The sequence below is a fragment of the Condylura cristata genome, unplaced genomic scaffold, assembly GCF_000260355.1.
Source record: "Condylura cristata isolate star-nosed mole 26May11 unplaced genomic scaffold, ConCri1.0 scaffold00019, whole genome shotgun sequence".
Lineage (NCBI taxonomy): Eukaryota > Metazoa > Chordata > Mammalia > Eulipotyphla > Talpidae > Condylura > Condylura cristata.
Genome location: NW_004567120.1, coordinates 18553154 through 18579907, shown reverse-complemented (window position 1 = coordinate 18579907; position 26754 = coordinate 18553154). Strand labels below are relative to the sequence as shown.

General features: G+C 40.5%; 1 protein-coding gene across 5 annotated transcripts in view; it reads right to left on the bottom strand.

Annotated features, from left to right (window-relative positions):
• PAK3 (p21 protein (Cdc42/Rac)-activated kinase 3) overlaps window positions 1-26754 on the bottom strand; it is a 227842-nt gene that overhangs the window by 65308 nt on the left and 135780 nt on the right. For all 5 annotated transcript variants that reach the window (XM_004685713.2, XM_004685712.2, XM_012727145.1 and 2 more), the window contains one exon: window positions 14779-14980. In XM_004685713.2, coding sequence (XP_004685770.1) covers window positions 14779-14953 — 175 coding nt within the window. In that variant the 5' untranslated portion in view covers window positions 14954-14980. The remainder of the gene's footprint in view (window positions 1-14778; window positions 14981-26754) is intronic.

The window sequence follows — 26754 nt, the reverse complement described above, 5'->3', positions numbered from 1 at the left end:
GACCTCAAAAGTCTTGTCAGCTCCCATACTCCCTGGCAGTTGTGTGAATAAATCCTTATTCTTGAAGAATCACTCCTCTTGGGCTTCCTCAACTCTGCCAAGTCTTTCCCTGTCTTCCCTCTGCAGACAAAGTAAATGCCCTCTTCAAGTTCTCACAGAGCTAACCAGTGTATACTCTGAGCTTGGTACCTAGCAACACTTGATTATTGTTGCTTTTCTACGTATCTAGCTCACTAGCTAAAATGAGAGGTAACTGACTTTCTCCTTCTCACTTTCCCTAGAGCCTGGCTCAGATCTACGTGCTAAGTAAATATCATGTATGGAACATGTGCAAAGTGCTCTGTGTTCATCTCATTTCATCTCCAACACAACTATCTAAGGTAGGCATTAATACTGTATTCTTATTTGTAGAAAAAAATGAGACTGTGAGGTAAACCTCATACCTACAGCTACAGAGCTGGCACATGGCAGTCAGCATGGGCCTAGGTCCCATTGTCTATATACTGCATACTACATATTACACACTACTAACTACACTATTTATCAGTCAGGACCATGAACATTCAACAGGTTTGAGCCCTAGGACTCAGTAAATACTTGCTGGTTAAATGGAGTCTACATAAGAGGTTTCTTATTTTTGAAAAACACTAAAATATCCCACCACCCCCCAAATTCTGTCAACATTATTTATATTCAGATCCCACCTCCCCTATATTTTGAAGTGATAAGACTCACTCTGATCAACTCTGAGCTGATACTGGCCCACAGCAGAAAACCAGACAACAGCCGCTTTGAAGCCCACTGCCCATATTCTACTGGAACCTGGGAGAGAGGTCACAGTCTGGTCACTAGGCTACGAACAACAAACAGAGCCCGGCCTTGGAGCTCTGTGTATGTGTTGTGTTTCTAATTCTAGGTGCCCACTAGTCTCTTCAGACTCTCTCATCCTTAACATCTTTCCCATCTCACTATATTTTAACAAAAGAAAAATCCCTGTAGTTGCCTGTCACCTATTTCCCCCATCCAAGCTTTCTCCATTTCCTCTAGTTGCTAGAGTCTCTCCCATAACAAATCTGTCTACACCTTCAGCTTCTTAGCTACTTGGTATGTTCAGTTTCTGCCTTTGGCTCTCAAACTTCACTGTGCTTCCCTCCCATCTGGAAAGTTTAGACGGCTCTATCAGACCCCCCAGCCCCAGAAATTCAAACCCATTTACTCTGAGGTTGACTCTGGCAATTTTATTTATCAAAGTTGCTTGGGGTCTGGGTTTGAGAAAAACAGCTTTAAACTCTACTGTCATCTAAGAACAGCACTTCATCAGATAGTCCTGCTGGAAGCTGCTCATTCTTTGATATCCCAAGTCCAAAGGCCTGAGGGAAATGAGGGCAGAGTTTTGTTCTTTTTATTCCAATTAGCTTGTGATCAGTGTTTCTGCACTTGCCTACAAAACCCATTTGAGGGTTTGTGTTGACATATCATTCTCCGGGCCAAGTCTCCTTACCCACTGGAGGGATTACCTCCCAGTTTCCCTTAGCAGCCTCAGTGAAACGTAATATACAAATGGACACCTCTTACACAGCCTTTCCTTTTAAGTCCTTGACCTCCCTCAACATCACCTCCTTTTCTCTTCCACAATCTACTGTCACAGTCACCTTTGAAATCAGTAGTTCTCAACAAGGGATGCATGAAAATAATCTACAGAACTCCATTAAATACCAGCGTTGAGGGTCCACCCAGAACCTACTATGTCAAGATTTCTGGGGATGAGACCAGACTCAAAGATTTTTTTTTTAAGCTCCTTCAGTGATATGCAGACAGAGGAGAGAGCCAGACGCAGCCCAGACCTATTCATTATCCAGGACGAAGCTTTCTCTGAAACAGGCAATTCTGCTAGCTCATTCTTGACCTCCCGTCTCATCCTTCTAGCTTTTCCATCTTTCAAGCCTCCACTTTTTGTTAAGTTTTTAGTTTCCTTCTGGCCTAGACTCTAGGGTCCATTACCTGAATTGTTAAGTCCCTGCCCTGAAAATTCCTGCCCTTGAACCTGCAAAAGCTTACTGTAACATTTTCTAGCAACAAAACTACTCCTCTTCTCTCCTGACACTACTGAGAGTCGCTGAGGTTGGGGGGGGCTCACACAGCCAGGCCCATTGGTGCTTCTATAGAGGTCACAGGTCAAAGGTGAGCCACTGATGATGCTTGGATGGTGTTCTTGGCCCTTGCCTACTTCCTTTCCCATTCTTACTGAATATTCCAGGTTTATACCATTTCACTAAAGCTTCTCCGCCTTGCTTCCAACATATGGGCAATCCTCTTATTTCAGAGAGAAATGGGGGTCATAGATTTGGAACTCCTTTGACAAAATCCCCTCTCACTCCTACACATTTTTTTTTTCATCTGTAGCAATGGATGCTATTCTCCCTCACTCCACCTAAGGTCTATCCCACCACTGGCATTCCAGACACTAGTTCCTTTCATTTTTCCAGGATCCCACACCATCAAATATCTTCTATTGTATATCTGTCTACTGGCATTCCTATTTGGCTTTGCCACCATGAAGCTGAGGTGCAGCAGAAAGATCAGGGCCAGAAGCTATGTATGTGGAATCAGTATAGATGGTAACTGAAACCATGATGTGGAGAAGGGGGCCCACACTTGTCTAGCCGCCATGGTCTCTCAGCCTTTCCTTATTCAGCTGAAACTTTCTGAAAGGCAATCTAGACTTCTTTTCACACAATTCTTTCCTAGAGTATATTCCTGTATTTTTTGGTCTTCACACCTAATAGTATTTCCCAGAGTAGTCTTCAACTCTTTACATCAACACACTTCTCCCTTGGGTCCCCTTCTCCACATTCATGGTTTTAGCTACCATCTATCATGACTAAACATACATAGCTCTGGCCCTGATCTTTCTGTTGCACTCCAGCTTCATGGAGTTAGCTACCTACTTAATACCTACATTTGGATGTCGTATTGGCCCTGCTAAGTTTTTTCAAATGTAAACTAAGTCTCCACTGTCTTCCCCACCTAAAACAAGAATCTATAACTGCTCCTGCATGTCCTACCTTACCTCTAGCTTCTCCCACCACCTGATAGACCAATTCTGTTAATTCCTCCTTCTATATATTCCACCTGCATTGTCCTCTCCTGATGTTCTGACACTGACCTTCAAGTCAGGCAGCACAGTCATTTTTCACCTGCATGACTCCAACAGCCTTCCATCCCATCCCTCCAAATCCATTCTTTTCTAAAAGTGATATTTTCAAGCACAAACATGGTGTCATTCCCACATCAATGTTTCCCAATTACCTTCAGAATCAAATTCAAAGTCCTCAGCATGGTACTCATAACAGCTCCAGGACCAGATCTCCAATTACTTGCACGCTTCATCCTCCACCCTCTCCCACTTTGCATTCTGTATACTAGTGATCCCAAAGCACCTGCAGCTGTATCACAGAACAACTAGTAGTGTGTCATGGCCACTGCCTGCATGATGCTGCTGCTTTTATCTGGAATGCCACCCATCTCTTCCATGATAAGCTGTGCTCCTTTTTTTAACACTCACCTCAATTATGTGGTCACCTTCTCCCAGGAAGCCTTTTCTAAATATCTTCCCCCTCAATCATGAATAGATGTCCCTCCTCATTTCTCTCATCTTTATTATACTTATCACAGTAAACACTAATCACTGACTAACTCACTTGGGTCCATCACTAGGGCATCAGTTCCTTAAAGATAGGTACCAGAGATTATTCACCTCTGTCTATCTACCACAAAACCTGACCCAATAAATATTGAATGAGTATGCACATAGACAGATGAATGGATGAATAAATGACCTTCACTCTATGATATGAGACCCAATAGGTAGAGACAGGTCATGCCTATCTGCTATTAGGTGTTCATGGATAGGAAGACAATGACCTTGGTCCCCCAAGAAGGCCAGGAGGTGGGAAAGTGTGTCTTAGAGTAGGTGTTATATTTGAAGTTGTTGTTGGTGGTGGTGGTGGTGTGAGGAAGACTGTTCATTCAGCATACCTCTTGCCATGTACCACTTTTGGGCCAAAAGCATGTACAGTTCAAGACCCACCAAAGTTGTCAAATATATCCAGATGAAATTCCTAAATGCTGCTATGCTTGCCTCCTGAGAACACTTTAGAAAACTGCCACCTGAGTCTTCTTTGTTGTAGGAGATCCATTTTCTCTTCCCCTAAAATTCCTGCAAGTTTGGTGGGGCCTTCTCATGAGATGTCATATCCCCTGCCACAATTAATTTTTTAGAACACTCTCTAGCTCCTTGAAAATGGAGCATGCAGGAAAAGAAAAGGAATGGCAGAGGACAGATGTAGAGAGATGTTCTCCTATATAAATTGGCCTAACAGTATAAAACAACATTTTCTACAGAGCAATGGAAGCAGGGAAAGTTAGGTTGTATAGCATAATAAAGAATGACAATAAAATGTACATGAATACAGAATGTTAAAAGCATAATATTATATAACTCATATGTTGCAGAAATAGTTTTTCCAAAGGGAAAAATAAAAAACTTTTAGGTAGCAAGCATTTCACAAGCCTGAGTCTAAGAAAAACTCCCTCCTGTTACTCTCCCAGTTTCCTTTGTTTTGAATCAGTCAGTGGGTCAGTGAACCAATAGAAGTGGAAATATGGATCAGTGTAGTGACAGATGATGTGAATTCATTAGGGGTTTAGTAATCTGAAGACATGATCTAATTAGGGAAATAAACTTAGTAAACAAGAAACTACTAACGATATTACCAAATACAATTAGAGGCAAAGTTGGGAAGAAAATGAAGGCTGTAACATGTCAAAAGAAAAGATCACAGAAATCTATGGTGGACAGTGAGGGCTTGGCTTACTGGAGGAGGCAGGATTTGAGAAATGGGTCATAGAGAATGGGGAGGTAGGGAAGGAGGACGCATTAGGAGCAAGGATTAGAAGGAGGAATGTATAGTACATAATGACATCGATGAGGAAGCAAGAAACAGAAAATGCATGGGGCAAATGTAGCCATGGAAATCAGGATGGTGGGCAGACAGGATTGGAGCCTCTGATAAAGAATTTTTTGAACACATGGATATAACAGGTGTTTTGTAGCAGTCAAGTCAGGTAGCGCTATGCTGCTACATACACCTGGCTTGGTGGGGACAGGTTTCACAATGGTTGCTGTTGTGCAAAGAGAGGAAATGAATGGTGGAAAATGAATGGGAAAAGGAAGACCTATCTGCCCTTGCTGCTGCCTCTGTTACTCTCAGATCACCTTTTGGCACATTTCCTGTAAAGTGTTTTTGTCTGTCTGTCTGTGAGACAGAGAAGGAGAGACAGAGAGAGACGGGGGGTGGGGGGGTGACCCTTACAATGTTCAGTGCAGACCTAGGCACATAAAAAGCAGGCATCAACCTTTTGCATGAAGTGTATAAGTGGTTAAAAGTATGCTCCAGGAAAGCCTATACTTAACATCGAATTTTATGATATCTGATTTGTAAGCTGAGGTTGCTAATACAGTAGGTCTGTGCTCAGACCACATGCAGGTCATTTATGTATGGGCTGGCTGAACAGAAGTCTCTACCACCATCTTCCTTGAAGTCCTATGAACAAAAGGATCTAATAAAATATTTTTAGAGGGCTTGCACTGGATCTGCTGGGTGTGGGTCTCTCCTGGGAGGCACTACATCCCATAATATCTAGCTCCCTAGAAGGCCTCCTCCCTCCCCTTTCTCTTTGTCTCTGCCCCCTAAGTAGCAACTATACTCCACATCACGTACTCCTACAGTCTAACCACCAGACCAGGGGCCATTTCTGGCAGAGGCAGTGGGGATGGCTGTGTTGGAGTGCCATGATATGGCAGTGTCTGTTTCTTTCTCTCCATAGTCCTCCAGGAAAGCAATGTTGGAACGTTATAGAAGTATTGTTAAAGTGCCATCTACCTGCTATAAATGAAAGCCTTCACTTTACCTAACCCTTAGCAACTTGGTCATTCTTTCATTGGAGATACGTGCTTTCAGCGGTTCATTAATTTCTCTAATTCACTAAGGAGCCACTAGTCAGTGTCTCACAAAGACCATTTCCAAAGGTTACCCTTATTGCCTTTAAGAATTAAAATGTCTTAGTGTCTACTTAACTACCAGGTACATGAACTTAAGTACAGAGCTGTTGCTTTTACATTTAAAAAACTGTCACCCTGCTCCATCCTCTGATTTGCGGGTGACAGAACAGGTTGTGCCATAGCCCTCCAGAGGGAAGCCTCCTGAAGACTCCTCTGAAGTCTCCTCAAAATAACTGTTCCTATGGCAACAGCTGCCCTGCAGGTGGTGTCAAAGAGGCAGGTTTTTATCGCGAGAGCCACAGTCCCAGAGGGGCTGATTTCTGCAAAAAAAGGTTATAATCTCCAGCACTCCTGGTCTATAAACAGACATTCTGTTTGGGAGCACAGTATGAGGTTACCCATGGGAATTTCTTACCTCCTGGATTCATGATATGTCCATTTTCCCTTCCACAGGGATGAGATTCATTCTCTAGTTTTCATCTAAATGTTTTTTTGGTAGGAAGAATATCATTGTGTCTTCATGTTTATTTTCCCTTTGGAAACACTTGAAAGTACTATGTAGTAACTACAATGGAAAGTTAAACATAGAAGTGTATTTTTTTCTTGGCTCTATGAATTTAAAGAAACTGACAGTACAAAATGGGGAAAAGACTAAAACACAGGTTTTACATAGCAGATAGATATATCTGATTTAGCTTAGCATTTTGGGCAAGATATATACTGATTCTAAGCAGAAGAGGAAATAGGATCTCAAATGAGGAAGAGAGCCCAAATTTCCTTTCATGACTGAAATAAATAATGACAGGTAGCTTTTGTTATCCATTTTAATACAGCTCTTTGATATTCAAATTTTTAAAGGAGCAAATTTTTAAAGCCTCAAAATCGCAAAGGTCATTAACAATACTGTCTTGTATGTATGAAAATTGCTATAAGAAGTCTATCTTAAAGGTTCTCATCACAAGGGGGGAAATTCTATATGGTGATAGAAATTACTCAACAGTCTAAGTTTATACGTAAGCAGGTTAATTAATAATTAATATTCAATAGTCACTGGCCTAGGAATCGCAGGATCCAAATTCTATGTCTGCCTTGCTTTGTTATTAGTTGGGAGCCAACTCTTGGAAATCATTTAACCTCTCTAAATTTCTGCCTTCCTCTGTAAAGTGGGGATTATCCCTGTTCTATCACAGGTCTGAAGCAGGTAAATGATACACATGTACTTGGAACACTGCGGTACCCCAAAAACTGCCACCCCAAATATATCAGCTCACTAGCACTACTCATAGCAGTGGGGTGACTTTGTTTTTGGGAGGAATAAGTAATCCCCACTTTTTAAACCCAGCACGTCCATCCCATGTGTGATGCCCTTGGAAATACAGCTACCAAGAAGATTGCAATGGGCTGTTTTGAATGTTCGCTGCTCAATTTTTTTTTTAAATTATATTAGCAAATTCCAGAAGCAGATAGTTGGGAAGGCCCATGGTGCTTCATTCTCCTACCTTCAGGTAGAACTTACTAAAGCCATGAGAGGCCAACAGAGGACCTCTGAAATTTTACTCTTCGTAATTCTTAAGATCCAGTCAGCATATTGGGAATTCTTTATGTCTAGTTCTACTCCCTCTAGTGGAACAGAAAACTCTTTTCCTCCTAGTAGGTCTTGGATGGCTATGGAAAACAATCTATGCCATCCATAAGTTAGCATAAATTACCACTCAAAGTGGCACCTGCTTCTGCAAGAGCAGCTATGAGTTCCATTCGTAGCTTAGGTGTTCCATGAGGATGATGGGGAAGGGGAATGATGGTCCCATGTGTCCCCTTCTAGCAACCTCCACTCATACAGGCAGACAGTCATCACCTAAGGGTCTCTCAAAAATATTTAGCAATAGTGATCATTTGGGCAAATATTAGGAAGTTGACTCTTACCCATCTCCTTCCAGGCAACACACACCAGGTCCCACTCTCATTTACACCCAATTCACAAGTGCAACAGTTTCAATGGAAAATGTTTGAAAATAAAAAGGAAAGATGAGGCAATGTCCTAAAGCAGACATTTCTGATTATGTGGGTAATTCTGTAGGATACAAGTTTGACAGGAATAAAAAGGCCTCATTTGCTTTTAGGAGAAAAGCCACTTCACTGACAGTTGGCCTGTGTCAACTTTCCTTTCTGCAACATTTCATTTTGTTGGATACGGCTCTTCTGTGTTCCCATTTTCACCCATCCCCTGTAACTTCCCCACCTCCTAGATTCTCTCTCAAACATTATTTTCCTCAACTTCTCCCTGTTGCTTCTTTCCTTCAGTGTACACACCTCCCCATCCTGCATTCCATACTTCTCTTGAATGTGACCGTCAGCTGGTTTTATTGGGCCACCATATTTGTCCCCAGTCGCCCTGTGTACCAGCCTTGAAGTGGAAGCATAGGCCCTAGGAGATTGAGTGCATCAATAGCCCAGCTTCTTTCCATTTCAACCACAGAAGACTTCTAGAAATAAAGTACAGCAGGCTCTTCTCCCAGCACATAGCACTGACCCTGGAGGACAAGCAAGAAAACATACCCTTCATTTTTCCCAAAGCACAGGGCAGTGACCTCCAAAGAGCACTCTGCTGAGCTGCATGGACTACCTTTGGAGAACCAAGAGGAACATAAGTGCCATTGAGGATGTAGCAGCCTCTGACATCTGGCTTTCTGATATCAGAACCCTCAGTTAATTGAGACTCCCACTCATGGTTGGTGAAACGATAATATGTTTGAACTGCTGAAAAACCCCACAAGGTCTTCAGCATCACTGAAGAAAGATTGCATACTGTTCAGTCTAGTTATCACACTAAGAATTTTTTATTGTGCATTAATTAGATGAAAGTTAGTAATATGCATTGACCAAAACATTTGATTAACAAGACCATAAACTGAGTTTGTTTAATATAATGGGTACACAGCAATGCTTCCTGCTGTGTAGTATATATATAGAAGATAACATACTCTAGGAATTAGAACAATATATATGCAATACAATAACAAAACTATATGGCACTTTAAGAACTTTTCACATATATGAACACACTCATTTAGAACCTCAACTTTCTAAAGTAAGCAACATGTAAGCCTATAAAGTACACACACCAAGTGATAATCTAACCCACAAAACACCCAAATCAAATGTTAGCACATGTCTATTGTCAATAATATTTTCTCGCCATCATTTCTTAAAAAAAAAAATTCTTTCCTTCTTACAGGTGATAAGAGAATCCCCTTTTCTGAAATTCAAATACGTTTCAAAGCACACTGCCATCTTCTTAAGGAAAAGTGAAAGCCAATGCTGGCTTTTGGATGCCAGGAATGTAGATTACCACACATTCCCTTTGTCCAGCTGCACGACAGTGTGATAGGGTAGAACAAGCATAGGGTTTGGAGTCAGAGAGACCTGGGAGATTTCTGGCTTTAGTCACTTGTTATGTGACTCTCAGTTGTTGATTTTAAGCCTTTGAATATAAATTGCCACCTCTGTAAAAAGAGGATAATACAGAGTGGCTGAAGTTTTAAAAATCTTAATACAGGTAAAGTGCCTGTTACATAGCCTGGCACCCACTAACTAGTCAGTAAGTGGCAGGTCACTTCCCATTAGTCTTGATTTGCTTTATATTCAACTCCCCACTCCTAGTCCTCCAAAAGGAGCTTTCACTTCATTTCCAGGCTCTCCAGCTCCCAAATCTCTCTGGATTACCCACAAACAAAATACACACGAACCGTGATCTCTAAAGACACAGCCTTTCACAAAGCATTGCATGTCCTCTGAAACACACCTAATGCTCAAGTGCAGCACAAGACACACAACACATAAGTACGCTTTAGAAGACACAGATGTCACACAGAACGTGGCCCCTCCAAATGCAGCCTCACCTGCTTCTTTCCCACATGTTCTTCCAAGTTTCAAGTCCTTAATTTTGGTTAATTTTAGAGGCACTGTGCCAATTCAGAGTCCTGGCTGATTCATTTGCCTCATTGCCTTTGCCTTATTGGTTTATTTGCTCATGTATTTATTCATGTATTTTTTTTCATTCATGTATTTATTCCCCACCTTGTTCCAAAATGGCTCATCAGATGGCTTACAAGAATACACAAAATACAATATAAGATCACAAATTCAAAGGAGATAAAAAACTAAAAAGTTAAAAAAAACAAAAGAATAAAAACAAAATGGAGCCTGGAAGAAAGCAAATACGAAGTACATACATACCATTAAGTCCCCTTACCAGGCTATGCATGGGCCACACATCCGGCTCCAAGCTTTCTAGTAGCCAACAAGAACAGCTTCATACTTCCAAGGCTCGATAACATAACATTAAACCTCTTCAGGGTGTACTTTTCCTGGTCTAAATTCTAGAAAGTTTTCTATGGTGAAGTTCCACACAATGGCAGCAAATTGTCTCTCCTAATTTGCTCTTACACAGATCACCTTCTGGAATAATCTCCAGCAAAGAGGGATCATCCATCTTGAAATTACATCTACCCTTATTTTTTCTTCTACCTGTCTCTTGAAGTTCCATTTTGTCAATGAAATGTAGATCTTAGACTTCTTAAATCAAATAAACCTCTGCTGTCACTTAAGCAAGTTATTTTCATTTAACTAAAGAAATAAACATAATTTATGACAAAAATTTGGGAAAGACCCCAAATATCCACCAAAGAAAATGAGTAAATAAACCATGAAGCCACTATATGATGAAATATTATAAACCATCAAAAATGATATTTATTCTGAAAACCTTTGTTAAATGTAGGGAAATATTCAAGATGAAAATGGTGAGTGAAAAAGTGGGATACAAGCTATATATATATATATATATATATATTATATATATGTAATATGTATGTATGTATGTATAATGTGTGTGTGTGTGAATGTGTGTATGTAGCCATAAACATATCTGGAAAGAAATCCACCAAAATGGTAACATTATTTCTAGGATTTGGGAATACATGGGATATTAACTTTTTTATATGTTTGTTTTTTCAACTTTTTGATATTGATGAAAAAATTCTATATGATGAAAAAGGGACTAGAAGGAAAAAAAAAACAAAACAACCTAATTACGTATCTTTGGTTTGTGAAATTATGGACAATTTAAACCCGTAAAAAAATTCTATAACTGACAGAAATTCTAGTTAAGGAAAAAGTTATTATGAAAAGAAACAAAGTTTCTAAGATCTAATATTTCACTTGTTTGTAAGGTTCAGAATGATACAAATGTAATGATACCTCACAATTACTTAGCACTTTTTACGTTAACTTTTAATAGCACTCTGATACTTAGAACTGCATGTGGTTATCAAAAGTATCTTGTGAGGTAGATCAGGTGTTACTATCTTCATTGAACAGGTGATGAAACCGAGACTCAGAGAGACTATGTGACAAGCCCAAAGTCACAGTAATCAGCGGCAGAGCTGGACTCAAACCCAGGTCTCTAGAACCCAAGTCTAAGTCTCTTTCCAATAGCTCATAAATGATTGTGATGTCAGCCAAGCAGTCACTGAGGTGTGGAAACATAGTAAGAGTGACCCCCCTCCTTTCTGATGAGGGTCAGGTTCCTGAAAAGCCCTCCAGGTTAGGAGAGTTCAGTTGAGGAAATTATAATTTTAGGTTAAAAAGAAAAATGGCAGGGGAAGTGACCTCTTGAAGCTCTCATAATTTTTTTGTGTGCAGTAAGACAAAACAACAGTATATCACATAATATGAATGAGAGTTTACATAGCTTAATGCAGTCAAAATAATAGTTTCTATACAATTCCCATTGAAATACTGAAGTCATCTCCAGAGGTGATGAGGATGTACAACATGGCAGTGAAAAATGGTGGTGACAATGAGTAAATGAATAGAGACAGACTGTTAGTTCAGATCATGGATCTCCATTCTCTCGGAGTCACCTAAATCCAATCCTGAAATTCTAACTTGCTTGTGACATTAGCCCTTCAAGCAAGTGAATTAAGTGGTCCAACTTAATGATTTTGGCTCTTCTGAAGATGTTTTCTATCTTCTCAAATCTTTTTCTGAAGGTACCCTAGTACTTCCATATAGAGCTCAATTTAAATTATTCAAACTTTGTTTGAAGGCAGCTTATCAGCTGTCCAGCAAGGCTATTTAAATTGCACTAGTTGAATTTGGTTCTTCTGAGGTTGCTTTCTTCCCAATACAGTGTTGTAAAAAGACTCTTAGCACCTCTATATAGAGTTCAATTTAATCATTTGAGCATTATCCGAAGGCAGCTATTCTGCTGTCCAGCAACAGTAATAATGACAAAGTCGATGATTTACATGCTGCTGAAGAGGCTTTTTGTCCAAAGTGGTTTTTCAAAGGCTTCAAAACACCTCTTTATAGCATTACACAAAATCATTCAAGCTTGGGATAGTTAAGAGTTGAGATGTTAAGGCTATCACATTTCATTAATATCTTGGGGAGGTTTTAATCTTTTTTTTTTTTTTATTCCTGTAACTTAATTGTCTCCCATAGTTTCCTAAATATCTTCATCATCAGTTATGATAACCACCTCTGGGGTAGTAGAAACTTCTGGAGAGTCATCCTCTAGTGGCATCACATCACCTGAATGAGTGTCAACAGGTTCAGATCCAACTTCTGCCAATGATTGCTCCTGTAGCAAATGCTCATCTTCATCCATTGGTTCTTCTTGATCCAAAGAATCTTTGTCTTCAGAAGTGATCGCTGAAAGGTATTTCACCATCTCTAGCCAAATCTTCTCCCAGGTCACGTTAATGATAGGCTCTGTTAAGCTATTTAATGCCTCTTTTATTAAGAATACAGCATTAGTGATGGTGTAAGAATCCCATGCACTAGGATCTTCAGACAACGGAACCTTTGCGAGATTCTGAACCACAAAGTTGTACATTAGTTTCGCATAAATCTTCTTGAATGGCCGGATCAAACACTGGTCTAAGGGCTCAAGGATATGAGACACGTGACTAGTTATAAAGACAACCTTAACATTAGGATGTGCATTCGCAAATGCATCTGAGGTGCCAAAAGGACTGTGAAGAATTAGCAGGACTTTGAATTCAAGATTTTTTGCTTTCAAGTAGTCTTGAACTTCCACAAGAAAGCACTGTTCAAACCATTCCTTAAGGAGAGAAGGCGTCATCCAGGCTTTTCTGTTTGCACGCCAATACACCGGAAACTTGGCTCGGTTTTTTCCCCTGAGGAGGTTTGGGCATAATTTCTTATAGAGCAGCAGTGGTTTCACTATGAGGTGACCTGAAGTGTTGGCACAGAATAGAAATGTCAGCCTCTCTGTTTTTGCTGATCGCATGTCAGCATCAGTTGGCTCTTGCTCTTCAAAAGGGCAAGTAGGTTTATTCAAGGGTTTCCAAAGCATGGCGGTCTCGACAGCACCAAAGATTTGTGCAGGTAGATAATCTCCTTCTAGAATAACCTTCTGCAGTTGTGGTGGATACAAAACAGGAGCAGCAGGTTCTGGTTCCTTTTTTGGCACCACTGTGACATAGGACTTGGTCTCCAGGTCATGGCGAACCACAAATTTCTCAAACCATCCCTTTCTCCCAGTGAAATTCTTTTCTGGACGCACATCAGTATCTGAAAACATGTCTTCAAAAATTCCTCTTGCACGGTCACAGATCCCTTGCATAGAGAGTGCTTCATTATTCTTTTGCTGGTCTTCAATCCAGAAGTTTAACAGCATTTCCATCTTTTGCATCTTTGGGTCACGAGGGATGAAGGATCTTTTAAGTGACGTAGGTGCACACGACGCAAAACTGGCCCTAATAAGTGTTTCAGCTTTCCTTATTGATCGAATTGTGGTTTTGTTAATACCGTACAAGCGACCCACACAGCTACTTGCTTTGCCTTGAAGAAGCAGATCAAGAATGTCCCGTTTCTCCTTTAAAGACATTTCCCTTCTTGCCCTCCTGGTACTTTTTGGTGTAACCAGTGCTCTTGTATTTGTTTCACTCTCTTCTGCCTCAAGAGTCACATTTACAGAAGCCATGGTTAAGTTTTTATGCTAATGAATGCAACCTGACAATTATTTAATAGTTTATATCATCCAGTGTTACAAGGACTCAGCAAATGGTATTTAAGCACCAAATGGTATTGTGAACAACACAAGGATAAATGCTATTATATTGGCGTGACACTCAGTGTAAACAGGGCTGATTGTAGGGGGCAACAGGCAGAGAAATCAGAGAGGAAACACATGACCGCAAAGTTTCTTCTCAACTAGTGATATCATTAGAATGATAATAATGTGGCAGCTTGGACTGACTCCCGTATACTCAGTTCAAAATTTTCACAGTTGTTGAAAAGTATACAGAAGTAAATCCACCTATCCTCAAATTTCCAATAAGGACAACTCACAGTTAGGAAGGGGTTGCTATAAATTCTCTCCCAAGTTATCAGAAAAAAAAGTTACTGTTTTTAGAGTCAAGACAATACTGTTGCTATGATTTCCCTTGGCTGAAAACTATGAGTTCAACTTTATGTGAAAGATAAAGACAGCATTAAGTGTATTTTCTGTAAAACCCACCGTAAGTCAAACAAACATCCTCTGACAAATTCAAACTCCGAAGATGTAGATGTAAAGGTCAGGCAGGCTCTGAACAACCAATGCTCAAGAAATGACTACCCAAGAAAGAGACAATGAAAGAATAAATTGGCCCCTTTTCAATGCCCGGCCACTGATACTTTACTTTTATCCCCTCCTCCTGGGAAGATAGAGCGAAGCCTGGCTTTCTTATTCTTCTCTTCAGGGGCCATGGGAAGTGGTTTGGAGCTGTGGTTGAGTGCAGAAGAATCCCGGTTGTTACTATTCATCCTCAGTGGGGGTGCGGGGGGTTTCTCTTCATTGTCCAGACTGTCAGACATTTTCAGTTAGAACTGACTGCACAGCTCCTAAAGAAAAGGAAAGAATAGAATTTAAGAAAGGGGAGGTCTAAAGGAACTCAAATATGAACATCTTAGGAACAAAAGCATTGGTCTCACATGTTGGATCAGGTGCGCACTGACCAAAACTGAGGAGCAGTAGAGGGAATTGAGCTGCCGTGCTAAAGACCAACAATGCATTTTCCCAAAGAGAAAAGTGAAGGCAATAGTGGATTTTTAATATGCACACTCAAATACACAAAGTATTTCCTTTGCTCACAATAAACTCTAGTTTCTGCTGTCTAGGCAGTTTACCATCTCTCTTTAAAATGTTCAAGTCTCAGTGAATGTAAAAATGCCGTACATGCTTTCAATTTAGAGGCTGAGAAAAATTTGCCATCAGAGACAAAGCATCTATGTGTCTTTGTTTTTTCTTTGTTGTTTTACTTTGCTGAGTTCATCCTGGTGAGGTAGCACATGTAACCAGTTTGGAGTCTGTCACTGCCAGAAGTCTGGCTATTGCTTTGCAATGGCCCCACAACAATGATCTGGGAACTGCTGTGACAGCGGGACACCAGGGGCGTGACTCTTACTTGTGTTTACCTGATTTACAAAACACTCCCTACAGTTTTATGGGAACGCACAGAGAAGCAATCTAGTAGACCTGGCAGCTTCGGCAGAGTTTCCATACCATTAACAGTGTCTGATCTTCAGGTAGCTTGTAGATGACAAAGCTGGGTCAGCTGTCCCAGGAGCAGAGAGGAGCTCCAAAGAGAAAACCACTTCCTAAAGAGACATTGTAATATTCTTTCATGTCTGGATGTCAACAACTTCTCTGCTCTAAATTTTGTGATTTTGTTATTCCTCGGTATCATGTACATAGGTTCGGATATATTTTGTTTTCAGCCTTCTCTCTGGGAAGGTGACAAAGCATGCACTGGAAAGGCATGAATTCCCTAAGGAGCCTGCAAAGGAGCCGTTTGCAGCTGTTTTCCTAGTCTAATCTATTTCCTATTTCATCAGGCCCTGACACTTGCTATTGTGAATCAGGCATGAAGCACAGCTTCTAAGTGTATCTCCAGTTTGAATACAAGGAAAATCAAGTCTATCTGTAACAGAATCTCTGTAAATTCATCAAGTATTAACTGGCACTACTTTCGGAGCATAAGAGCTCTCCAAACACAACTTAGCATGTCGCATTACTCCACAATATTTACTGTAAACAAACCTAAGTACAGCAACAAAAACAGAGGGCTCCTTGTCACCTGTATGAGAAATAATCTTAATTCTTTTTAACCCTTTGGTGGTCACAGTGTGTTATTTTCAGTAAGGAGCTCTAAATTATTCCCCATAATATGGGAAAAAAATAATGATAGCATGTTCTAGGAAACCAAAACCCAAAGGAATCCTAGAAACCTGATGGTAGAATTTAAAATACAAGAAGGGGAAGTTGAAGGGGGGGCCAGAAACACTGGGGGGAGGACATGTATCTTGGTGGTCAGTGTGGTGTTGAAACATACATCTGAGGAGGTGCAAACCTAATCATATACATTGTTGTAAACCACTGTTACATCAGTAATTTTTTAAAAAATGCTATATTGTAAATGTTCTCAAATATATCTATACAGCCTGCCAATATTCAAGAATAGGCTCATGTCAACCAATGGCTTTTTCCATCTGTACAGGCCCCTGCCAACTAACAATGACTGGCTTTGTCTTGATTTGGACAAGAGATTTCTTCTTTTCTTCCACTCACACTTCATGGTTTACATTATCTTAATAAATTAAGACCAATTCTATAGCACACGTTTTTCAGACTCCTGTTCTATTTGTCAAAAATAGCCCCCCAAATTTTTGTCACTGGTGACAATAATTTACCACGTCTCATGTTTGCTTATATAGCTGAAATTATGGCACAAGGCAAATGGGAAAGTAACCAATGCTGATGATGTTCATTCAAACATAACTACTGGTGCTTACTAAAAGATATGTTAACTAAAATGTGAAACCAGAGCTAGTAGTCTGTATTCTCTTTTGTATTTTGATTTTGGTCCTCCTAAATTTTCTGTTTTTCCAGGAGAAAGGTAAGTTTAAGATGGACTTAACTAGTGACATTACTCTGGACTGGATGGGTCTATGAATCTAATTTAGTCACTTAGAAGAATTTGCTACCAGAAACAAAGCACTAAAATTAATTTTTAGGACATTAGTTTTCTTTCTCTTGATTGAAAAATAATGCCCAATATGAGGTGATTATTACATAAAGTTAGATAAACCAAATCTAGCATGGCAAAAATAATGACATGACATGTCTAACTTACTACAAAATAACTGAGAATTTAATAGAAATATCTAGAATACAGGATTCTGAAAAATGTGTCTCACAGGGAGAGAAGAGAAACCACATTCCAGATGATACATATTTTCTAATGACATATGACTAAATTTGAGACAACAGAAGCCAACGAAGCTGCTCTTGCATCATAAGGCCAGGAAGTCTATGCCAGTCAGGGTTCAAGATACTAGGCTCCTTTGTTCTTGAAAAGTAGGTGTGGGTTTTGTTCCTAATTACTCCCTTTGGCCAGAGACTCAAAAGTAAAGTAGGTACCTGCTTCTTTCAGGGTACCTGCTTATCCTGACCTTTTTTGATCAGACATATTTTAGGTTAGGGAAAAAGGGCTATTTGGGTTTTACAACTCAAATTATACTCTCCTGTGTTACACTGGAGATTCCTGTCAAAGACTTCAACAGCACAGACCGGTGTGGCCCCTATCACAGGCATTCTACAAAGGACCCAGCTTATAAAGGTATACTGTTCTACTGTATAGGACACTAGAATTGTTTTAAATTCCATTCAACTCCTCCAGGGATTAAAATAAATCTTCTACAGAGATGGACATAAAACTGAAGCATTTTTGTCCAGCCACACACATTGGTGAGGTGAAACATAAAACAAATCATCACTCCATTTACCTAGGCATTTCTAATTTGGTTTTGTTGAATGACCCTGGTATTTCTTCAGCTCATTATTACTCTAACAGTCAGTGCACATCCAATCTTCATCTTCTTCTAATGAGTGCAGATAATTCTGATTTGGTGACAAAAGAATAGTGCAAGAGGTTCTTCTTAACTTTGACTCACCTTCAAAGCAAAACCTTCAAATCACACTGTCAGAAACTGATGGAGAAAGGGTAAAGACCTGTAAGGCAGCTTTGTGGTTAAGGTATTTGTCTCCCAGGTGGGATAGTCAGAAAGAGGTTAAGGTGAAAGGGGGGGGGATTCTATTATGTTATGTTTGTAAACAGTGATAATTTACTCAGTCAGGTCCCTCCCCTGAGACAATTGTCTACAAAGGACACTATTAATGGATTGCTGGCTCAATCTGCCTATGATGTCATTATTTCCAAGATATTGAAAGAGACTATTTTGTTTGGGAAGGCTATAGGCTCTATTTCAAGAACTGTACAAAAGCATGATTATTCTCCAGGAACCCGACCAAAAAACTGTTTATCTTTAAAGTTTGACTGCTATCGTTCACTTCTGCAACAGAATAGAAACTTGCAAGAGAGTGGCACACTGGATCTAGCCACCAGTCATTTATTTCCCTTTTACAATTTGGCCCTTAGCACTGTGAAGAAACAGCTAACTTTAATGGACAGTCAGCAATGGTTTATATCTATTCACAAGTTGATTCATTTTGGCTACTAAATTTTTAAGAGAGATTTCAAATGGCTTCTGCAGATGGTAAATATTTTGATCCAGCCCTAGGGACTTTATGTGGTTTACCAATGGTCTGTTAATTACAAATGAAATTCATCAATAAGAAGTAAGCCTCTTGTTTCATGATACCAATAAGCCTGAGCATCCCTTTTCCAAAGTACTAAGAAATAAGAAAGATCAGTGTTGTTTCCTTTCATCCTTATCTTATATTTTCACTCGCTCTCTTCCCCACCTCCAAGTGCTAGGGCATATATACACACAGACAGAGAGGCAGACAGACACAGACACACACACATGCCCTGCTGTTCATGGACTTGCCTTCTGACAGACAGATGTACCGCACAGCATTTTAGAGGCGAAGTTTTATCAAAATGCATGGCAACTTTAGAGGAAACGATCAGGCATTATAAACAATTGTCATTATTCTCTCAATCCTCTAAAATACATTCTGTTAACTAGGACAGATGCCAAACTAGATACTCGGGGAATGCTCAAGAAGTTCAAAGGAAAGCCACTAACTAAACAGGTGCCAGGCATCTTTGGGAAAGATGAATGATCAATTATACCTTAGTCAATATGGCCAAAATTCATAGTATGACATATATGTTGAATTGAATCCAACCAAAAACACTAACTTTGCCTGTGTGCCACCGGTCCTCCACCTATGTGTGTGAAGGGTGAGGATCCAGAAATACTGGCTTGACAACTTGCAAGGTTGTCTATGCAGCCATAAGCAACTGAAATAAATATTCTTATCAGATTGGGTGCCATCAGAGACTAACACATGTCTGTTATTCTGTCTGCTTTCAGAATCTAAATAACTTTATCTGCATATTTTTCCTAGTGACATACAAGCCAATACTGGCTTCCTTTCAATCACAACAGCCCAGGTCAGCAGATGCACAGCCATGATCTAATAAACCCACAGGGGAAGCTCCAAAGCCACTAGCTACACAAGTCTATCACCACAAATCGGTGAGTGTACCGATGTTGCTTAACATCCCTTTAATAGCAAACTAGAGGACCTAACACAGCAATAAGATGTAGCCTTGGGGCAATTTCTGGGATGGACTTCCTTCTAGTTCTGCGACGGCTACGTAGAAAACAGCCAAACTGCCACAAGTACATAGGAATGAAGGCAGGTTTTAGGAAATCAAAACGGTAGTACACAATTCAAAGAACTTTAACTGAAGTTAAAATATTAACACATAAACCATGAGAGTTTTCCCAATGTTTAGTATTTGGGGCATCTTCATAAGAATTTGCTCTATAGATCAAGATGAATCAAACTTTCAGTGATCACTTCCAGACTTCGCAGTATAAAGTAAACATAGATTTAAAGTCAGCCAATGTCTCCTTAATCCGTGGTAACAAGAGTAGACACTTCTTTGTATTTGAGCACAACGTTGCTGCTTTTACAAATACAAGGACATGTACACTGAGTTGTACTTAGGTAATAGGAAAAAAGATCTAAGAGTTACCTGCTGGCTCTTTCCTGGGTTCCCTTGTAAACAGCAACACACACTTTCAAGATGACCAGCTGAGCTTCTGGGTATAGACTGTGACTGGCAAATAAACTACGTTTTGCTACCCAGCTAGCCTGCGCTGACATTCAACCCAATTGATCTTGGTTGTGTTACTTGCAACTGAACCAACCGGCTCAGACACTTCTGACTAACAATATAAGATGATGTAGTGGACTGTTTTTAATTGCCAAAACTAGAAAAGGAAAAAGATCATGTAGCTTTCCACAAAGAGGACAGTGTACTATAATTTGAAAGAAACATCATAGGTTGCACTTTGCATTTGTACAACAATTTGCATCTGAATATTTCCAGTGACTTTTGAGACATTAATTGCATAATATGCTGAGATGCCACAGAGGAGCTAGCATTCATCTCATTTAATAGGGAAAACAAGCCATGTCTGTCTCCCAGCAACTCGAAACCCATACTCACACCCCCACATTCCCAGGATGAGGGCCAGCCCAACTACTAACCTAACTCAGTCAGATGGACCCGACTTAGTATTTCCATTATCCTGACTAAATTGCACAGTCCTTTTACATGTCACTCTCCTCACTGGATCATAAGCTCCATGAAGGTAAGGACCCCTCAGTCATAACACGTTCCTACCAAGGACTGCATTACCCCCAATCAGCATTAAGAAGATATGTGAGGTAATGAAGCAGAGCTCTCTATGTTCTTTTTTTTTTTTTTTTGCAGTTGTAAGATTTTCATGATGTTGCATAAGTCCATTTGGCTACTCGAACCAAGGATGAGCCAAGAATGTTTAGAAACATTGGTGCCTAAATGCCAACCAGTTGGCCATCATGTAGGCGCCAACTACGTACAGCCTCATTTTTAAATATGTGGCTTTACTTAATGTATATACAAAAAGCTTCCATGATCTGTTCTTATTTGAGCTAGACACTTGTATCTGCAGAACATAGTACCACCCCATTTCCACACAAGAAACCTACAGGCCACAGAGGCTAAGTCACTTGCCCAGGGTGAAAAGTGAAAGAACTGAGAATAGACTCTCAGGCTCCTTTCCATTTCTTTTTTCACTATACCAATATGATGTGTACCCAAATCTATCTCTCCTCCCCGCCCCATATGTACACCTTTATTCCCCCCACATATCTGTAAGACCATCATAGCGTTTTCATTTCAACCCACTTCAGTCTGGTACTTACTGATTTCAACTGTTTTTCTCATCCAAAGACCCAAGGCTAGGTGATTTATGATAGAAATCCAACAGGTTTCGTTGGCTGGCAGTACCAGTTCTTAGATGGCCTTGTTTTGGAGCTTGTCTGTTCTGGGGCACTCACCAAGGGAACTCTGCTATCAGAAACAGGGGTGTGCTGTTTCAGAGAGCCTCGCTTGGGAGATACCATTACAGTGTGTAATGGAGGGAAGCCACTTCTAAGATCATTTGATTAGGAGTTGCTGAGCTACTTGTTAGGCAGATTTGCAAAAGCAGCCAGACAAGCAAGGGCGGCACTAGCTCTTTTTACAGCCACCTAGTTTCAATCCTAGATCATGCGAAAGATAGCCCACTACTGACATACAACAAAGCACATTTACACACAACACATTCATGTTCTCTCTCACACACACAACCAAATGAGGTCAGTTCTGCCCTAGTTCTGCTGCTGCAAACATCTTTATGAGTGACTTCCATTGTTTTCACCAGGAACTTGACATCAATCGAATGCAGTAAACCAGCATATTATAGTTACAAATTCAATGTCAGGTACAAATAAGAAAATCGATAGGTTATTACCTAGCATCCGGACTGCAATACTGCATAAACTATATGGAGAAACAGTCTTTTATCCAAATGACTCCTTAAGCTTCTAAATGTATGCAACACCAGATTTTATTATTCATTGTGTATGCCACATGGCTAAGTGCCAGGAAAATGCCAATGATCATCTGATGTGTATTTATATTTGCAATATGATACATCATTACAGGTTTCAGCTTCTCAATACTGATGCTTCTAAGAAGAGAAAATAACATGCATAGGAACAGAGTAGAAATATTTTTTAAGTTTAATGAAAAGGAAGTGATTATTTTAAAGGCTGCATCCCCAAAAATGTGTGGGAAAAAAAATAGGGAAGCAAAACCCAACAACTGAGAACTGTTCCTAGTTCTCAAAAACAGAATGTAGTATCCTTGGAAGCTTTCTGATGGAAACAATTAGATGCAGACTAATAGCCCAGTGAACAGGATATGGTAAACCAGATTCTTGAGTCTCTGAGGTTCCAGCTTTTCTGTGTTACTGTGCATGTATGATAATTACACCCTTCTCTGAGCCACACCAATAAAAGAGCCACACATTTCTGCAAGTTAGTCTAAAACATTCAATTCCCAAATTTTCTAGGGCTTTTTGTACATACCATGTACATGCCTGGCCACCGCTTTGCAACCTGTGAGTCACGGTCACCATCTTAGGCCCTGATTCAGGACTCCATTTCTCTATACCCAATCAACTTTCTACAGGGAAGGTGTCCATGGCATGTCTGAGGACAAGAGGGTCAACTGAGACTCTGGTGTTATTTCTAAACCAGGAATCTAGATCAATTTAGAAATGCTCATATTTAAAAAAAAAAAAAAAATCTTGCCAGAACTGGAGGTCAAAAAGTTTGATCTGTCAGAAAATGAAGCAACTCCATTTCATGCTTTTGCCCCTGGACCTGAATTTACACACTCACATGACAAAGAGCTGAATGTGTATCTCAGCCTTCATTGTGAGCTATGTTTCAACTACTGAAGAATGGAACATGGCAAGACCTGCTTTCCATCTACCCCCACTTGATACAAGACAGGGGAGATAGGGATCAGAGGCTTACCTGGCCAGACCAAGGGGCAAGAATTTCCCACTTCCTATTCCTACCAAAGACAAAACTTTTGACTTAATGAAAAGTGGCCATGGGTTCAAGAATATGTCATCACCAACCCAAAGGAACTTCTCATAATCCAAAAGTCTGAGGGATGACCTCACAATGGAGTCTTTCCTTGGTCTTCCAGTGCCAGCCAACACAAGTTCTTCAGCTGCAACCTGCTGGCTCCTTCAAGCAGTCTGCTCCCTTTCACTCTGCTACCTCATCACAGCTGCTGATCCCTGCTTCTGTAACATGGGGCTCATCTCTGGCCCATGCTGGAGTAGATGTCAGCACACAATCAGCCTAGCCTCTCCAGAGCTGCACCCATAGAACAATAAGAATGCCTAAGTCTTCGTGTGGACCTGGGAGGTCCCCTGGCTGAGCCCTCAGGGCCTATCCCCCAACTCAGAGGGAGATCTAAGGTATTCTGGTAAGGAAAGTTACAGATGAAGCAGGGTTGAGTAAAATAAGCATTAGTGCACATGTGTGAAAGAGCATCAGTCAGTTCTCAAAATACTCCTGAGCAGTCTAGACCAAAACACAGCCTGACAAAACTGGGGCTTTTGTAACATATATGTGTATGTACAACTCTGCCTCAAACAATATAAATTCCAGTGTGCTGCTCCTTTGAGATAAATAGCAGGTCGTCTCCATTTGTCCTATTCTCTTCTGCCCAGCTTACTAATGAAGGTTTACAGGTTACACTGCTGTATTAAAAAAAAGGGGGGGGGTGGGCAAGAAAAGCTCTTATGCCCATCTAATGTTGCTTTCGCCAGAAAACAACCCAATTACAGGCTTTCATTTTGTTGATTTCTGGTTGACTTTCATTTCAAAGAATCCTCAGGCCAAAACAGGACCTATCACCCATTGGAGGGTCAGATAAGTGGCTCTAAGGATGTGTGTCTCTTAACAACTCACCTGTAAGCATTCATTTACTTGAATAATATTTACTAATGCTTCAGTGCCAGGCACCAAGCTAGGCACTGGGGATAAAGATACAGATGCCCAGCCCTGATTAAGATTATAGGTTTGAGCAGTGGGTTACACTTCTACCCACACAGATAAAAATATTACTACAAAACAAGTAAGGACATGCATATTGCAAAATAAAGCAGAGAAAAACAAGAAGAGCTGCAGGAGCTCAGAAGAGGGCCAGACTCTTTCTCTGACTGCTTTCCCATTGTAACAGTAACTGTAACTCATTCAGAAGTATTTGATATTGTTCCAAAGAACACTGTTGTCTTATCTTTCATCCCCATTCTATCAGGCATTATGTCACACATACACACATAATTTATGGAGAGACATGAATAAAGACTAATTCCTGTCTTCACCATGCACCAAGTTTAGTGAGACAGCAGACATGCATACAGACAGTGGGAACACAATGTACTGTAAGCCAGATATGCACAGGATGCTTTGGAGGGACAGAGAAGGAGGGTAGCTAATGTTCCCAGAGGGCTCGGAAGATACAGCACTTGAGTAAGGTATTGAAGGATGAGGAGCTCCCAGAATTTGAAAAGTAGAAAGCACTAGGTTGGTGTGAGACATATTCAACAGTGCACACCAACCAGCCAATACTCCATGTGTGCTAGGCTAGTTTTCTTAGTCTCGTGCCCCATTTCTGTTGATGCCAGTACTACGAGAGAACAGATGTCAAGCTTCTAAAACACAACATGTACATGATTTTTAAAATGTAATGTATTAGAGGAACTACAGGCAACTTGGTCTGACTATAGCAAAAAGGGAGGGAAGGAATATGTTCAAGAGAGACCAAATAAGAAGACTTAGCTGGCCTTAGCTGGTTGCAACCCTTTATGAGCCTTGGACTGTCCCATGATGAGGAGGTTTCAGTGGGATGACATGACCTTTGAATTTCGGAACTACTGGTTGACATTGTAGGAGACATTGAGGGTGAAACATAAGGGGGATTTTTCCCCTGGAGGGGGGATATTCTAGGTAGCAAGTTGGAAATACTCTGTGAAGAACAACCCTAAGAAAATGAGTTAGGGAAGAGGTGCCAAGGAGGGGAACAGGCACTGAAGTAATCATAGGCAGATAGGAACCAAGAGTTAGGAGGAGAGATATTTCAAAAGGGGACCCTTTTTGGGCACTGGCCAAGGACAGCAGAGGTGCCAGGCCTGGTAGGAAGAACAGGCAACAGGACCCTGAATGGAAATCCGAGTAGAGATGTATTTCTATCCCAAGAGGCTCAGAGGACCATGGGAAGCTTTCAGGTTTTTATTGAGGGCTTTATTGGTCTGTAATTGACAAAAGAAATGGTATATTTTTACAATATACACTGTTATGGTTTATGTATATACTGTGAGTGACTGTAAGTGAACTCACACATCCATCACCTCACAGTTCTTTTTGGTGGGGGGGAGGCACTTAAGACCTCCCTGATTTTATTTGAAGTGTAAAATACAGTATTAACTATATTCACCAAGTTGTTCTATACAACCTTGGGGTAGCCTTTAGTTTTTGTTTGGATTCCAAACTGTACCTCAGTTTCTCTCTCTTCACTGTGTAAACAACTAGCTTAGAATGGTGACAAGAAAACAACTAATGAAGTTGGTGTGCTGATAACAACTATAATAGTTAAAATTCCCTTGTAGTAACAGACATTTGACTACTAGTAATAATTATGTTCCCGGAAGTCAGGCATTATTTTAGAACATTAGTGTTCTATGACAATAGGACAGGACTTAATAATTTTATAGAAAATTCAACTCTATTAAATAAACAAATGAACATCATAATTCTATGTGGGCTGAGTAGCTGCAACTGGATCTTGAATATGTAACTTGTATATGTCAATATACGAAGAAAGAGAATACACACAGTCAAGACACTAGATATTTCAGCAAAAACTCAAGTAGGAATATTTATCTAGTGGGAAGCAAAACGGGTATCCAAACATCTTGTCTTTGAGAAATATCACCCACACGGCAGGTGGTAGGAAAAGTGTATCGCTAGTGACCTATCCTCTTAATAGACAGTAAGATTAATACCATAGCAGCAGTGTTAACATGCTTAGTTGGAGTTAGGAAATGGCTGGAGAGCTGGAAATATGGGCTTAATTTGAAGGCCATGAACAGAAGAGTAATTGGGATTGCCCAACACATGTATGGAAGAGGGAGGGGAAAACCCCTTTGGAACAACAACATTTAAGGTCTGGAAGAGGAAAAAGAAACAGAGATGCCTGAGAAATATGGTTCCAGATGCAGAGGAACTGGCAGTCTGATGTGGAAATTAAGAGAAGATGCTTTGGGATGAACAAGGCCCCAAGAAGTGACAGCGGGGTCAACAGGGCTCCTGTTTTGGTCCTCCCATCCTTTGCCTAGAGTTTCCTAAGGTTGATGTCCTGCAACTTCCATGTCACAAGGGAAACGGTCAAGTGGCATCAGTGGTCTGTTGTTCTCCAATACCTTTTAAGAATTCTCAGACTCTGGACATTTGGTGCTCCCTAAAAGTCACTGGTTAGAATCACGTGGTCAACCTTGAGAGGCTCTCCCTTCTGGGGGCGAATGGTGCCATCATGGCCATGTGTCACCCAACCCCGAGCCAAGGCTACTCTGGGGATCCCACCTTTGTTGCACTCTTGCCAGGGCATCACAACGCATGCAGAGAGGTGTAGATGTGGTTTGGCAAGCAAATAAACTAGAAATAGTGTTCTGACATTATTCCA